Below are 12,229 nucleotides of genomic sequence, written 5' to 3'. Positions count from 1 at the left end.
TATGTGTATTTTTGGCTTCTCTGTCCTAAACGGCTGTTCCTTGTTGGAGCTTGCCGCCCCCATCCCTCGTGAGCCCAGTGTGCTCTGATTGGTCGGGACGTGCGTAGGCTCGCTTGCTCGTGAGCTGGCTTACTTGGTGTGGTTCTCTCGGTCGGGCGTACAGCGAGACAGTGCGAAACTCTCGTTGAAGACAACAACAATAATGTGGCTTGATAATTGAGGTAAGAAATGTTGTATAACGCGTGTAGAGAGTGGGTTCTGCGGAGAGCATTTCTCCGCATCCCAAACTGTCTCTTACCAGAGTTCAGGGAGCTTATGCAAGCAATGGGAGCCCTGTAGTTGAGAATGTACGCTAAAAGGGTTCCCCACTGCGGTGTTTATAGTGACGCCAAGGATCCTTGTGTGTGAGGAGCAAACTCCGGGGATTGGTCCACTTTTTGGTTCTGGGAACGCATGACGTCATGCAGGTTCCGGAAGAAAACAAATGGAAAAGAGAAAATCTCCAACGTGGCGTTTTGGGGCAGCATACAGCACTGTATGCTGCCAAAACGCCACGTTGGAGATTGTCGTCTTTTTCCATTTTCCATTTCAGTTTTAACCAGTTAAACCAGGCCTTAATATTGTCTCTTTTCCTATCAGTTTTTTGCAGGTATTGACACAAGAATGCGTGGAAATAAAACCAAGATGTTGGTACTTGGAGTGAAGTAGAAGTACTCGAGATCTTGTCTTAAGTAAAAGTAGAAAGTTACTCGAGGTCGTTGTACTTGAGTAAGAGGTAGAAGTCACTCGGTACTTGTACTTTAGTAAAAGTCGAAATACTCAGGTCCTTGTACTTTATTACAAGTAGAAGTACTCAGGTCTTGTACTTGCAGTAAAAGTAGAATACTCATGTCTTGTCATTTAGTAAAAGTAGAAGTACGTCAGCATCTGTGTACTGAGTAAAAAGTAGAAGTACTCAGGTTTGTAACTTTAGTTAAAAGTAGAAGACTCAGATCTGGTACTTTAGTAAAAGTAGATGTACTCAGATTTTCCTTAAGTAAAGTAGACAGTACACAAGTCTTGTGACTTAGTAAAAGTAGACAGTACTCAGAATCCTTGGTACCAGAGTGTAGAAATCTCTGTTGACAGTAAAAGTAGAATAGTGTTCTCATCAAAATAGGTTCTCATCTAAATATAGTGAAAGACAGTAAAAGTAGTCATTGTGCAGATTGGTCCATTTCAGAATAATAGATATGATATGTTTTATAATGATTGATCATGAAAGTGTTCTCAAAGCTGGTAAAGGTGCAGCTAGTTTGAATGACTTTGTATACTGCAGGGTAGCTTGTGGATTTACTCCAGGTGGAACTAAAGTCTGATTTAACACTTGATTAGATTTCACATCATTCATCCACATCTGTGAAGTAACTAAAGGTATTAAATACATTTAGTGGAGTTTATTACATTACTTGAGTGAATGTACTTATAGTTCTTCTACACCTCTGAACATTTGGAATTTAAAATTATATTTTTTACAATATTTTCCCGTCTGTGTCCTCTCCCTTCAGTGTGCAGTTCTGAGCCGGAGAACATCCAGGCGGTGCCGCACAACCTGAGCAGCCTGCTGGTGACGTGGGAACGTCCGAGGGCCGTGTATGACGCCAGCATCGAGAAATACTCCGTCAGCTACCGCCTGGACAACACTCTGAACGCAGCGCCCTTCATATACCTGACTGACGGAGACCAGGACGTGGTGAGAGGGAGTCAATATCATCAATGAGGATTGTCTCAGAGTAGTTTCTTCACTCTATCAAGCCCCAAAAAGCAGATCTAACCAAGCCTATAACTGGCATAACAGAAAACCAAAAACATTTGACAGCTTTATAAACAGTCTCTGCTCTCCAATTATTGAGCACATAGATGAGAGTAACACCTCAGAATCAGAAAAGGGTTTATTACCAGGTAGGTTGACATGTACGAGGAATTTGACTTGATGTCATGGAGCATACACAAAAGTAAAACAAAAAATATTAAATATTGAACACATGACTTTTTTACTTGAACATGAATAATCTAAACCTGGTGGTATTGTCTGTAAAATGGTTGTTCAAAGTTGTTGTCTTACCTTCTCCCTCCACCAGGGGGCGATACTGGGAGACCTGCTAGCTAACACCAAACCAACTAGCAAAGAAAAAACATTTGAGAGCTTTAGCTTTGTAAATAGTCCCTGCTCTCCAATTATTGAACACATCGCTTTTTTACATGAATCATCTAAACTTGGTCTGTAAAATGGTTAACACCAGAAAAAGCACAATTATTCAGTGTTTATTGGTCATAAACACATAATAATAGTAGTTATGCAGCGTCAATAAGTGAGAGTTGGAGACGGTGTGTTTAGTATGTAACTCCACGCGTCATTCTCCTTATATTCACATACACCATATACTATTAGCTACATGCTACTGGCTAAAAACAATAATAATCCTAAAACCGGAAGTTCAATGTGTCTCCAACATCTGGTCCACGAAGCCACACTACAACAGCGTCCCTTAAAGTTCCTGCACAATATGTTGATTATTTCTTACACATGTAAATGAATCATCATCTAAACCTGATCTGTAAAAATGGTTCTTCAAAGCTGTTGTCTTTCTCCCTCCACCAGGGGGCGATAGTGGGCGACCTGCTAGCGAACACCAGCTACGTGGTGCAGGTGGTGGCGATGTGCACCAACGGTCTGTTCGGACGTGTGAGCGACACGCTGACCGTCTCCATGCCCGTAGACGACCCCGGTAAGAGAGACCGTGCCCGAGACCGAGCGTAGAGTTCGGCAGATCAACTGTACAGATAATTTCTCACTGCGATTATTTTTTCAGAAGTTAAATCTTAATATGGATAAATAGTTATTTGACTTCCAAGCAAATTATTTGGACATTGGAAAAAATTAGTATAATGTATTAGATGCTAACTAAAATGTTTGTGTTTACAACTACATTATCAAAACTAATGTAATTTTGAATAGATTTAATTTGCCATAATTTGGTTTGAGACTTATACTCTAAAAATAGTAAGTACGTACAAAAGCATTTCAATATTAAGACAACATTTGTCTTACTTTGTCATAGTATAGTTTCTGGCATTGGCTCGATTGCTTTTTTTACTCAAATGAAGTAGTTGTAGGTAAATGTTATTTAAAATCTCATAATTTCAGTCTTCTTACTGCTTTCCAATCTAATAATTGTGGCTTCATTGTGACTTAAAAAGTCAAATAGTTTGAATTAGTTTATTGTTTTTTAAACCGGAATTTTAGAAAAATTAATAATTTTGACTTGAGTATTTTTTAAATTTTTATTTCACTTCCACACTTTTAAAATAAAATAAAATGTATTTCATGATAAAAAAAAAAAAGTAAAAAGGCAATTTGGAAACTTGGGAGAACTTAAAAAAAATCAAAAGTGAAAAAATATACCTACAGTTAATTAATTGTGCGTAAACAAATCCAATAGCTAAGCTTCTTCATTAGGGTTAGTATTTGTTTTGAAGCACGTTTAATTTTTGAATTTGTTCTTGTTTTCATATATTGGTCATGTGTTTTTTCACCAGCCACATTCATTTTCTTTTAGAAACCTTTCCATCCTCACACTCGCCCTCCCTCTGAACCCTGAATGACACGACTAGATATATATTGTATTTTTCTTCCTCTTTATCTCACTCTTCACCCTCCCTGCCTTTCACTCTGGGCTCTATATTCTGTGTTTTTCTGCACAAGCAGTGCTGTTGTTTGACTCGTCTCTTTCTATGTGTTTCACAAGTTTCTCTGTGTACTCCCTTAATTATGCTTTCTTTATATATTTCCTAAGATGATAGAACATGCTTGGTTTGGGGTCATTTCCACACTCGCCATTTTTGTTTTGTTTTCATTGTGTGGCGTCCGCTCCCTCTGCCTCTCACAGTAAGAGAAATGTTTGCATGTGTGCAGCAGCATTTTGTGTAACATGGCTTGGACTGATAATCGTAGTAACTTTGTATTTCCACTGAACTTTACATTAAATAAACTAATATGTCTTTCCACAAAGAAAAGAAAATACCCTGCATCCTATTTCAGTGTCAGCTGGCATGAATGGGTAATATTCTGCGACATATCATAGATTTACGTGACTGATTTTCATGTAGCATGACGGCTTAGTTAACGCTTACACTAAGCTAATGTTAGCACCCGATCTTAGCTGTTTACATATTTTTGAAGAAAGTCCTGTCTTGTAGTAACCAATAAAACCTTACATTATGGCAGCTAATAAAGGGTTTTCCAATTCAGAGCAGTCATAGAGATTGTCACGTTAGCTTAGTGCTACACCAGCGCAGCTAGCATAACATTAGCACTAGCTACAACTTTAGCTGTACTTGTTAGCCGATTTTACATTAGTTGATCAACAGAACATTTATTCTATGATATTATTAATTGATGAATAAATGATTCAATAGAAAAGTACTTTATATTTACATGCATTCAGCTTCAGAAATCTACACATTTTTGGCTAGTTATTTCATATTTAGCATTTTACATTAATGTGTTTGTTTCAAGCTATCTACGAACGCAAGTGAAGATTATTGTTTATTGCTAAATCCATCTAATATTCTAATATACAATCACTAGTAAGTGATAACATGCATGTTTTTGCATATATCTTTTGTGTTTTTGATGCGATTTTTGAGTCGCCCATTTCTGTTGATCAACTAATAATAAATTAACTAAAATTATGAATTAGTTTTTCCTCATTTTATTTACCAAATATACCTCAACAAGAGCTTTCCATTGATCAATTTAAGTAGATTTTTAGCCTCAAACCCTGAGCCCCTCCCATCAAGTCCACCTCATTAAACTTGTAAAACCTCACCTCATGCTTCACACACCAGTTTGATCTGGTCTCCATGATGTGTGACTTAGCCTCAGACAGGTAAGAGCCACAACCCCCTGTGTGCTGTGCGGATGATTCATTGCAAATGCTTTTTGTTCAAGGTTTATTGTGTTGTGTCTTTGGGGGAATCCACGCATGAAAGTCGGATTTGTTGCATGCAAGTGTTTGTCCCCATGTCGTGTTGTGGTTATTATAAAGCCAATACATTGCTTGAAGTGGTGTGCAAAACCTTTCCCTCTTTTCCATTTTCTCCCTGTGTCATTTCACCCATTCATCAACATCAACACATTCATATTCCAATACCGGAGTTATACAGAGTTTTAGGTTTAAAATAACAAAAAACTGACACATCAAGATATACAGAGTCCCACGGATTTGCCTTCTCCTCTCCGTGGTGTTCTCATCACAATGTTTTCTAATTGCTTTTACCGTTTGTCATATGTCTCTGCTTTTCTGCATTGGTTTTTTATACATTTTCAAACGTTTGATTTTAGCATTTACGTAAATATACTTCAGGAACATTTTTAAAAACAAAATAGGAATGAATAAAAGGTGGTATTCTATGAGTTTGACAAGAGCTACGTTAGTCCTTGTTTAGACTTGTGTTATGTCACTAATCATGCACTCTGTGCCTTTTTCCAGAAAATGAAATGGATCCGGATTTAAATGAATTTGACGAAGAGGTAAGACAACCTTTTATTTTTCATCAAACACTGCATATCATTAATTAACTTTCAACTCTGTCTCACTCCCAACACGTCAAACAGAGACGCACCCTTTAGCGTCTGTAAGAGATGCTTCATTCATATCAACTAACTCCAATGTAAACCCATCTGTGTCATTATTAGAAACTCAAAGTAACAGATGTTAATAAAGCAAATACAGGATTCAAACCCTGGAGACCGCAGTTCCTATCACGTGAAACAGAGACCTTAACGAAACCTCTGTACTTAGCTAACAGCAGTTACGTTGCAAACGGTAATGGACCTCCTTTTTGGTCAAAACCGCAATCAATCAATCAAATTGATTCAACTTAATCAAATAAAATCCAAACATGCCAAACTTTACTTTTTCTATGAACTCGGACATTTATTTTGAAAATCCCCTTTGACAAGTCCAATGGATTTCTAGGCCCCCAAAACATACAGTAGGTTTAGCCAAAAATATTACTTGTGTAGAATAAATTATGAAGGAGTTAGGGTATTTTAAGGAATTTTCGGCCATCTTGGACGCAATCTTGAACATTTTTGAAAGATTTTTTTAGACTTTTAGTATGTTATTAGGGACACCTAATACTACACAAAACTGTTAAGAAACCTTTTGTTGCAATTTTTTGGGGTAATGTTTTTTTTTTCATATATGCAGCTGCCTATAACAACAATGAATGAACATGCTGTCCGAGACGATAGATAAGCACCAAGAGCTTCGAAGTTTTAAACCAAGAGCCACGACCAAGCTGCTGTTTTTGACGAGTTGGGAGTTAAAATGTTGTTGTCTCTGTTATTAATGACTTTCCATAATCCCTTTTTTTTCACCAACAGGGCATCTACGAACCCGATCTGTCTTGGAATGAACCTATCCCAACTGAGGATTACAATCTGGCCTGGATTCCTACAAACCCCCCAAAGACCACGACTTCTCCATCTCCTGTTTTACCTCTCCCTGGCATCAGAACCACGACAGCAGAAACTGGTCGGAGGAGAACCACAACTGATCCCACGGTCAGATCCACTTCGCATGGTCGAGTCCTAATCAAGTCTGAAGAGAACATACATCGCAGTACCACCACAAGTCCATTAGAGATCACATCACCCCCGAAAACCAGGGGAAGTGCTGACTTTAGTGGCAATGCTCCCTTTTACTCCACCAAGGAAACCTTAATTGCCACCTCCACTACTCCGTTGTACCCCAATGCAAACACGAATGGTGCTCTAGAAGGCATCAGTCCAAAAGAATCCAAAATAGTTGTTAGTACCACTACTCCTACACCCACAAGTGCAAAGACAAAAGGTGGTAAAGATCATTCTTCATTCAGCTCCACCACGACCACACTGAGTTCTCGTACCCGTGACATGAGCAGCACAACGTCATCGTCCTTCGTCAGGGTCAAGATCAACCAAGGCCTGGGGCATCCCATAAATGAAGAAACCACCACCATGTCTGCTGGACCCGGAAGTCTTCCAGAGATCAAAACGTCAACTTCTCGACCTTCCTCTTCCGGTGAAGCTGTTCCAAGTAGGACCACAAGTCATGGAATGCCTCATTTTTCATCTACGACAACCTCTGTGGGGTTGGGTGGCGTTCTCTTGCAGACCACACAGCCGATGTCCACTGGTGAGCGTCCTTCTGTCCTCCCTTCCACCTCCTCCTCTTCCTCCTCCTCTTCCCCTCTATGTGACACTGCGGACCCCTCCACCTGCCTGCATGACCCTCCCTCCTCGTCCTGGCCTTTGTTGTCTGCATCGGACTCCCAGCATGCCGCCACGGCTCCGCAGTCTGGCAAAGATTCGGCTTTTCCTTCAAACCCTATGCTCCCTGCTTCCGCCCTTCCTCACCCCTCACAGCCCCTGTCTGGTTGGGTGACTGACCCTGGTGTTGGGTTAGATGATAATGATAGCGATGGTGATTTGTTGTCCGGGTCTTCCTCTTTGACGCAGTCCTCAGGTGACCTTTCAGTCTTTAGCGGTACCCCTCCTTTACAAACGTTGCCGGATCCGTCTGTTGCCTCTGAACCGTCCAAATCCTCCTGGGATCCGTCTCTCTCAACACTCTCTCTGTCTCCCACCCTTCAGCCTTCAGTTTTCCTCTCTAGCGACTTCACCCTTTCCAGCACAACTCCGGGGTCATCCCGCTCTTTCCCAGTTGCGTTTGACGATGCAAGGTACGCCAAGGGGAGCGCGATAGAGTCTTTTCTCCCCGAGGTTAGCGGTGATGGGTTTCCGTTAGTTAGCGGCGTGGACTTGGAGTGCGACTGTTCTCTGGAGCCTTCGGAGTCCTCGTCCTGGTTGCATGCATCTCCTCACGTCCCCCTGCCGTCCTCCGCCTGGGCGTCTGCTAGCTTAGACCTTTACTCTAGCGTAGTTGTCCCTTCAGCCTCTGGTGTTGGTATAGACGATCTTCTACGTTCTCCGTCCGTAGCGGGATCTGATGGTGTGTCCTTACATCAGCCTCTCGTTTCCAATATCTCGCCGTCATCGCCCTCTTCACACTCCCTCCTTTTCCAGATCACCCATAGTGACCCGCCCATTTCTGTTGCAGCCCCTGGCGTCAGGGATTCCTGGTTCTCCGCATCAGACGAGAACCCTCCCCTACAAACTTCTGCCCAAACTTCCTCGCCCTCAGCCTCCCCCTTCACCCCCACCCAAGAAAGACAGGCTTTAGACATTAGCAGCAGTGCCTCCGGTTCGGCCCTGTTCCCCTACTCCCAGGAGGGCTTAGATCAGGAGTGGGACAGGGTTCAAACCTCGGGATCTGGAGACAGCGCGTTGACTTATTCAAACAAAGTTACTAGCACCACAGCTCCGCCAACAACCTCTGGGTCCGGCCAGTCCTCAGGTGATTCGGACGATCGCTCCTCTGCGTTTTATTTTGATAGCGAGAGTGGCAGTGCTGTCACTACGGAGGTAGCAGGCTCAGCGACACCAACCGTTCCTGATGTAACCTCCACGTCACCCTGGTCGCTGGGCAGGGAGGAGGAGAGCGGCTCAGGTCAGGGTGAAAGCCTGTACGACAACGAGACGTCCTCAGACTTCAGTATCCCCGAGCACACAGAAAGAGAGTCCGAGAAGGAGGAGCCAGTCGCAGGTAAAAAAGCCGTCGATTGGGGAAAACACTTGCATTACACCTGCAAAATGCCAAGGGACCAGGAAGAGTGCTGGACATCAGAAAGATGACTAATCCACCATCTGTCAACAACAAAACCACCTTTCGTTTTTATTTCATTTTTCTCTGTGATAGCTAGAAAAGTCATGCATGCAAGGTCCCTCGTTACAGTCACCAAACAGGAGGCAGTAACTTGTTTTAACCCACCATCACTATCTTCATCAGTTTTTTTTGTACAAGTCATACCTCAATTTTCTTAACCACTAATTCTGCTTATGGTTGTGAAGCGGTGCAGCATTTCCCAGCATGCATTTGGTGAGAGGTCTGGTATCCAGCTCAGGTCTATGAGAAGCAAATGCGTAAAAAAGGCGAGTCTTGTAGTAATAAGAAGTAAAAGTCACCATGTCTTCAATGTTTTTAGTGATTTCTTTCTCAACTAATTTACAAGACTGATTTCTTATTATAAATTAGATGTTATTAGTTTGGGTTACAATTGGTTCCTTTCTTTGTATTTTAATTATCGGTCTTTCTGTGTATTTTCTAGCTTTTTAAAATTAATTTACCTATCATTTTTAGGTGTGTTTTTTTTAATTGTTGGTTTAGCTCGTGGTTGAATAATAGTATCACCAAAAACCATCAAGAAATTGTGACTTACTTTGTATTACCCTGAGAGTGATGCCTTTTCTTCAAAACCAGATAAACTAAGATTTTTATGCAGAACACAAACTGACAATTGGCAGATAATCATTTTTTAAGTTAATTTTTTTTTTTTTAAATTAACACCTTCAGTACATGTCTACATTCATTAACACTACATTCCCTACTATTACTAATTCCATTATTTAAAGTTTTGAGGTAGTTTAAAACATTGTATTTAAATTGAGAGGATCAAGTCTTGATGGCACTTTGTTAATGTGAACCTAAATTGTATTTATTTTAACAAGTTGATTCAGAAAGCACTAATTCATCGAGCTTAGCGCTTTGAGCACTGTACCTTACTGAAGTAAAAAGGTACTATTACTTTACTCGAGTATTTTCACATTATAATACTTTATATTTGTACTCCACTACATTTATTTTAAAGCTTTAGCTACTTGCAGATGTAGATTATTAATACCAATTATCAATCAAAGCATTCATGATTATATATTATTATAGGTTAAGCTACCCAGTAATAAAATAACTAAAATATATAGAGCTTAAATGGGACCTTCTGCATACCGAGTACTTTTACTTTTGTTACTTGAAGTATTGTTAATGCGCATATATATTTGTATTATTATTATTTTTTAACTTTTATTTTAGTACGATTCTAAATGCAGTACTTTTACTTGTAACAGAGTATTTTTAAAATGTAGTATTGCTAATTGTACTTAAGTATATCATTTGAGTACTTATTCCAACTCAGCAAAAAAGCAAAATTCTCATATTTTTATGATTTGTGTACCAATGAACATTTAAATAATTTCATAATCGCTCGTCTAATATCCTGTAAGCTCTCTGTTGTGTTAAAGTACACAAAGGGATGTCCAAAATCCAATGTACAGCTCAGGGACATTTTATTTAGCCAAAAAGTATCCGACACAGCCACCAGAGAGCAGCAGAGCTCTTCCAGTTTTCACAGCATCTGTCTCTGACTACACAATGATTCAATCAGCCTTTATTTAAATGACACCTTGCGATCAAAGAACTTCTTTACAGGCAATTGACAAACATTACATTACAATACAGTGACGTTTCCTCAGGTTGGTGAAGATGCTTCTTCATTGGCACGTGTTTTGGCACATTAGTGTTTCTATCTTTGCATCGTTTCTGAATCTGCAGAGCGTTAATGCTACTGGAGATGTGCCTGGCCATTGTAACACCTTTGCACCAGGAGCAGAAGTCCTCTATCAGTCCCACAGCTACAGCAAAAGTGACACGTCACAAGGCAAATGCAAACAATACAATTATCAAATAAAGAGACAAGCATACTTAAATAAAAAAAAGTAAACATTCATGATTAAAAATATTGTAAGTAGCAGCATTTTAAAGTGAACATATTAAGGAGTTGAGATTGTATATAGGCTATTGCACAAAATTGTAACCATATAATAGCCAGATTTACAGAATAACAGAACTAGGAAGTTAAACATTTAGTTGGAAATCTTTGCAGTCGGAAGTTTTCGTGTCTTTAATTCTTATCAGATCTTCTTTGACTCTCTCCATCTCTTCACCCTCTGTACAAATCACCTTTCTCGTCTCCTGTCCGCACCTTTCTTTTCCTTTCCCTTCCCTCCCCATTATCACCACCACTGTGTCCAGGAGTTTCTTTAAGAGGCAGACAAAAAAACTGTTGCATGGATGAGTGAGTGAATGGGTTTTTTACTCTTAGCGTAGAAAGCGCACAACAGGCTCTTTCTGAACTCGTGAACAGCGCTGACCCGCCTTTCACAGCCGCTGAACTGAGTCCGATTGTGCAGAAAAGGTACGTTCTGGCAAACAGTCAAGGTTAACCCTCACTAGTGTTTTCCTCACTGGTTGTCGGGCGATAAAGGCAGGATTCAGAAGCATCGGCTCAGTGAGGTCAGCTTCTGCCGACTGCTTTTCTTTTCACGTTATTCAAAGTTACATTGATGCCGATGCTTGATTGACTCCAGCTCCTGAATCCTGATGAATCAGTTTCTCGCTTGATCTGTGATGGATTTTGATTAGAGAGCCTTTGTGATTCCTTCAAGAGATGAGTGCAGTAGGAAAGTGGGTGAGAGTGGTTGTACGTCGTGTTTGAGTCTGATTGATCATGCTACTTTTCTTATGTTGGCGTTGTGCAAAGAGTTCAATGAGGACACGCTGCTATGGAGAGAGAAGTACATTCATGGGCTTATTAAATATATCGTCTTATAATTACAATTTTTTTTAATGGAGTAAAATCAAGTTTTTAGTACATTTTATACAAATAAATACCCATATTGACTCTGCCATATTGGCTCTGCCCGCTTCAATTAACTACATTTCTATGACCAGAGCAGCTTGTCCTCATATGCAACATGTTTATACCTCTGACTTTCTCATTCACCCTTGAGTATAGTTTTACTTGTCTTCTTTCCACTTTTATTATTTTGCCGCAGAAGCCAGTAACAGCAGCCATGAGTCCAGAGTGGGTTCGGTCCGGGAGCGAGAGAGGAAAGCTGTGGTTCCTCTGGCCGTCATCTCCACCCTGACCGGCCTGGGGCTCATCGTGCTCGTCGGGATCCTCGTCTACTGGAGGTCTGTACTGCTGTGCATGCTGTTAAATATTAAAGGTCCCCTATCATCATCAATATATCACAGGTCTCAGATATATACAGAGCCTGTCTCTGATTGGCTGAAACACCAAACAGATCATTGCAGCATTACCCATAATCATCCCTGTTTCCAAAGTGCTGATTCTCTGTCTGTTACTTTAGATGAAAATAAGGAGCCCCTCCCCACGCCCCTCTGAGAGAGATTTGGTTAAAAAGAACTCAATAGGCACGTTCACACCGCAGTACTTTCCC

The 12,229-nt window shown here is 40.5% G+C and overlaps 1 protein-coding gene and 1 long non-coding RNA gene across 2 annotated transcripts; both read left to right on the top strand.

Annotated features, from left to right (window-relative positions):
• The first annotated feature begins 726 nt into the window (after positions 1-726).
• Positions 727-1,247, top strand: LOC104946198 (uncharacterized). The gene is made up of 3 exons (XR_798412.1): positions 727-744; positions 1,106-1,108; positions 1,160-1,247. It is a non-coding gene; the product is annotated as an uncharacterized lncRNA (long non-coding RNA).
• A 290-nt stretch (positions 1,248-1,537) lies between these two features.
• LOC104946200 (uncharacterized protein DDB_G0271670-like) lies at positions 1,538-11,981 on the top strand (the record flags this gene model as incomplete). The annotated part of the gene is made up of 6 exons (XM_010771977.1): positions 1,538-1,732; positions 2,642-2,768; positions 5,535-5,575; positions 6,434-7,226; positions 8,151-8,696; positions 11,822-11,981. Coding segments are annotated over exons 2-6 (1,610 nt in total), but the record flags the coding sequence as incomplete, so codon positions are not given.
• Between the last annotated feature and the right edge of the window lie 248 nt (positions 11,982-12,229).

The sequence above is a fragment of the Notothenia coriiceps genome, unplaced genomic scaffold (genome assembly GCF_000735185.1).
Source record: "Notothenia coriiceps isolate Sejong01 unplaced genomic scaffold, NC01 NC01_scaffold00010737, whole genome shotgun sequence".
NCBI lineage: Eukaryota > Metazoa > Chordata > Actinopteri > Perciformes > Nototheniidae > Notothenia > Notothenia coriiceps.
This window is presented reverse-complemented; position numbering and strand designations above follow the sequence as displayed.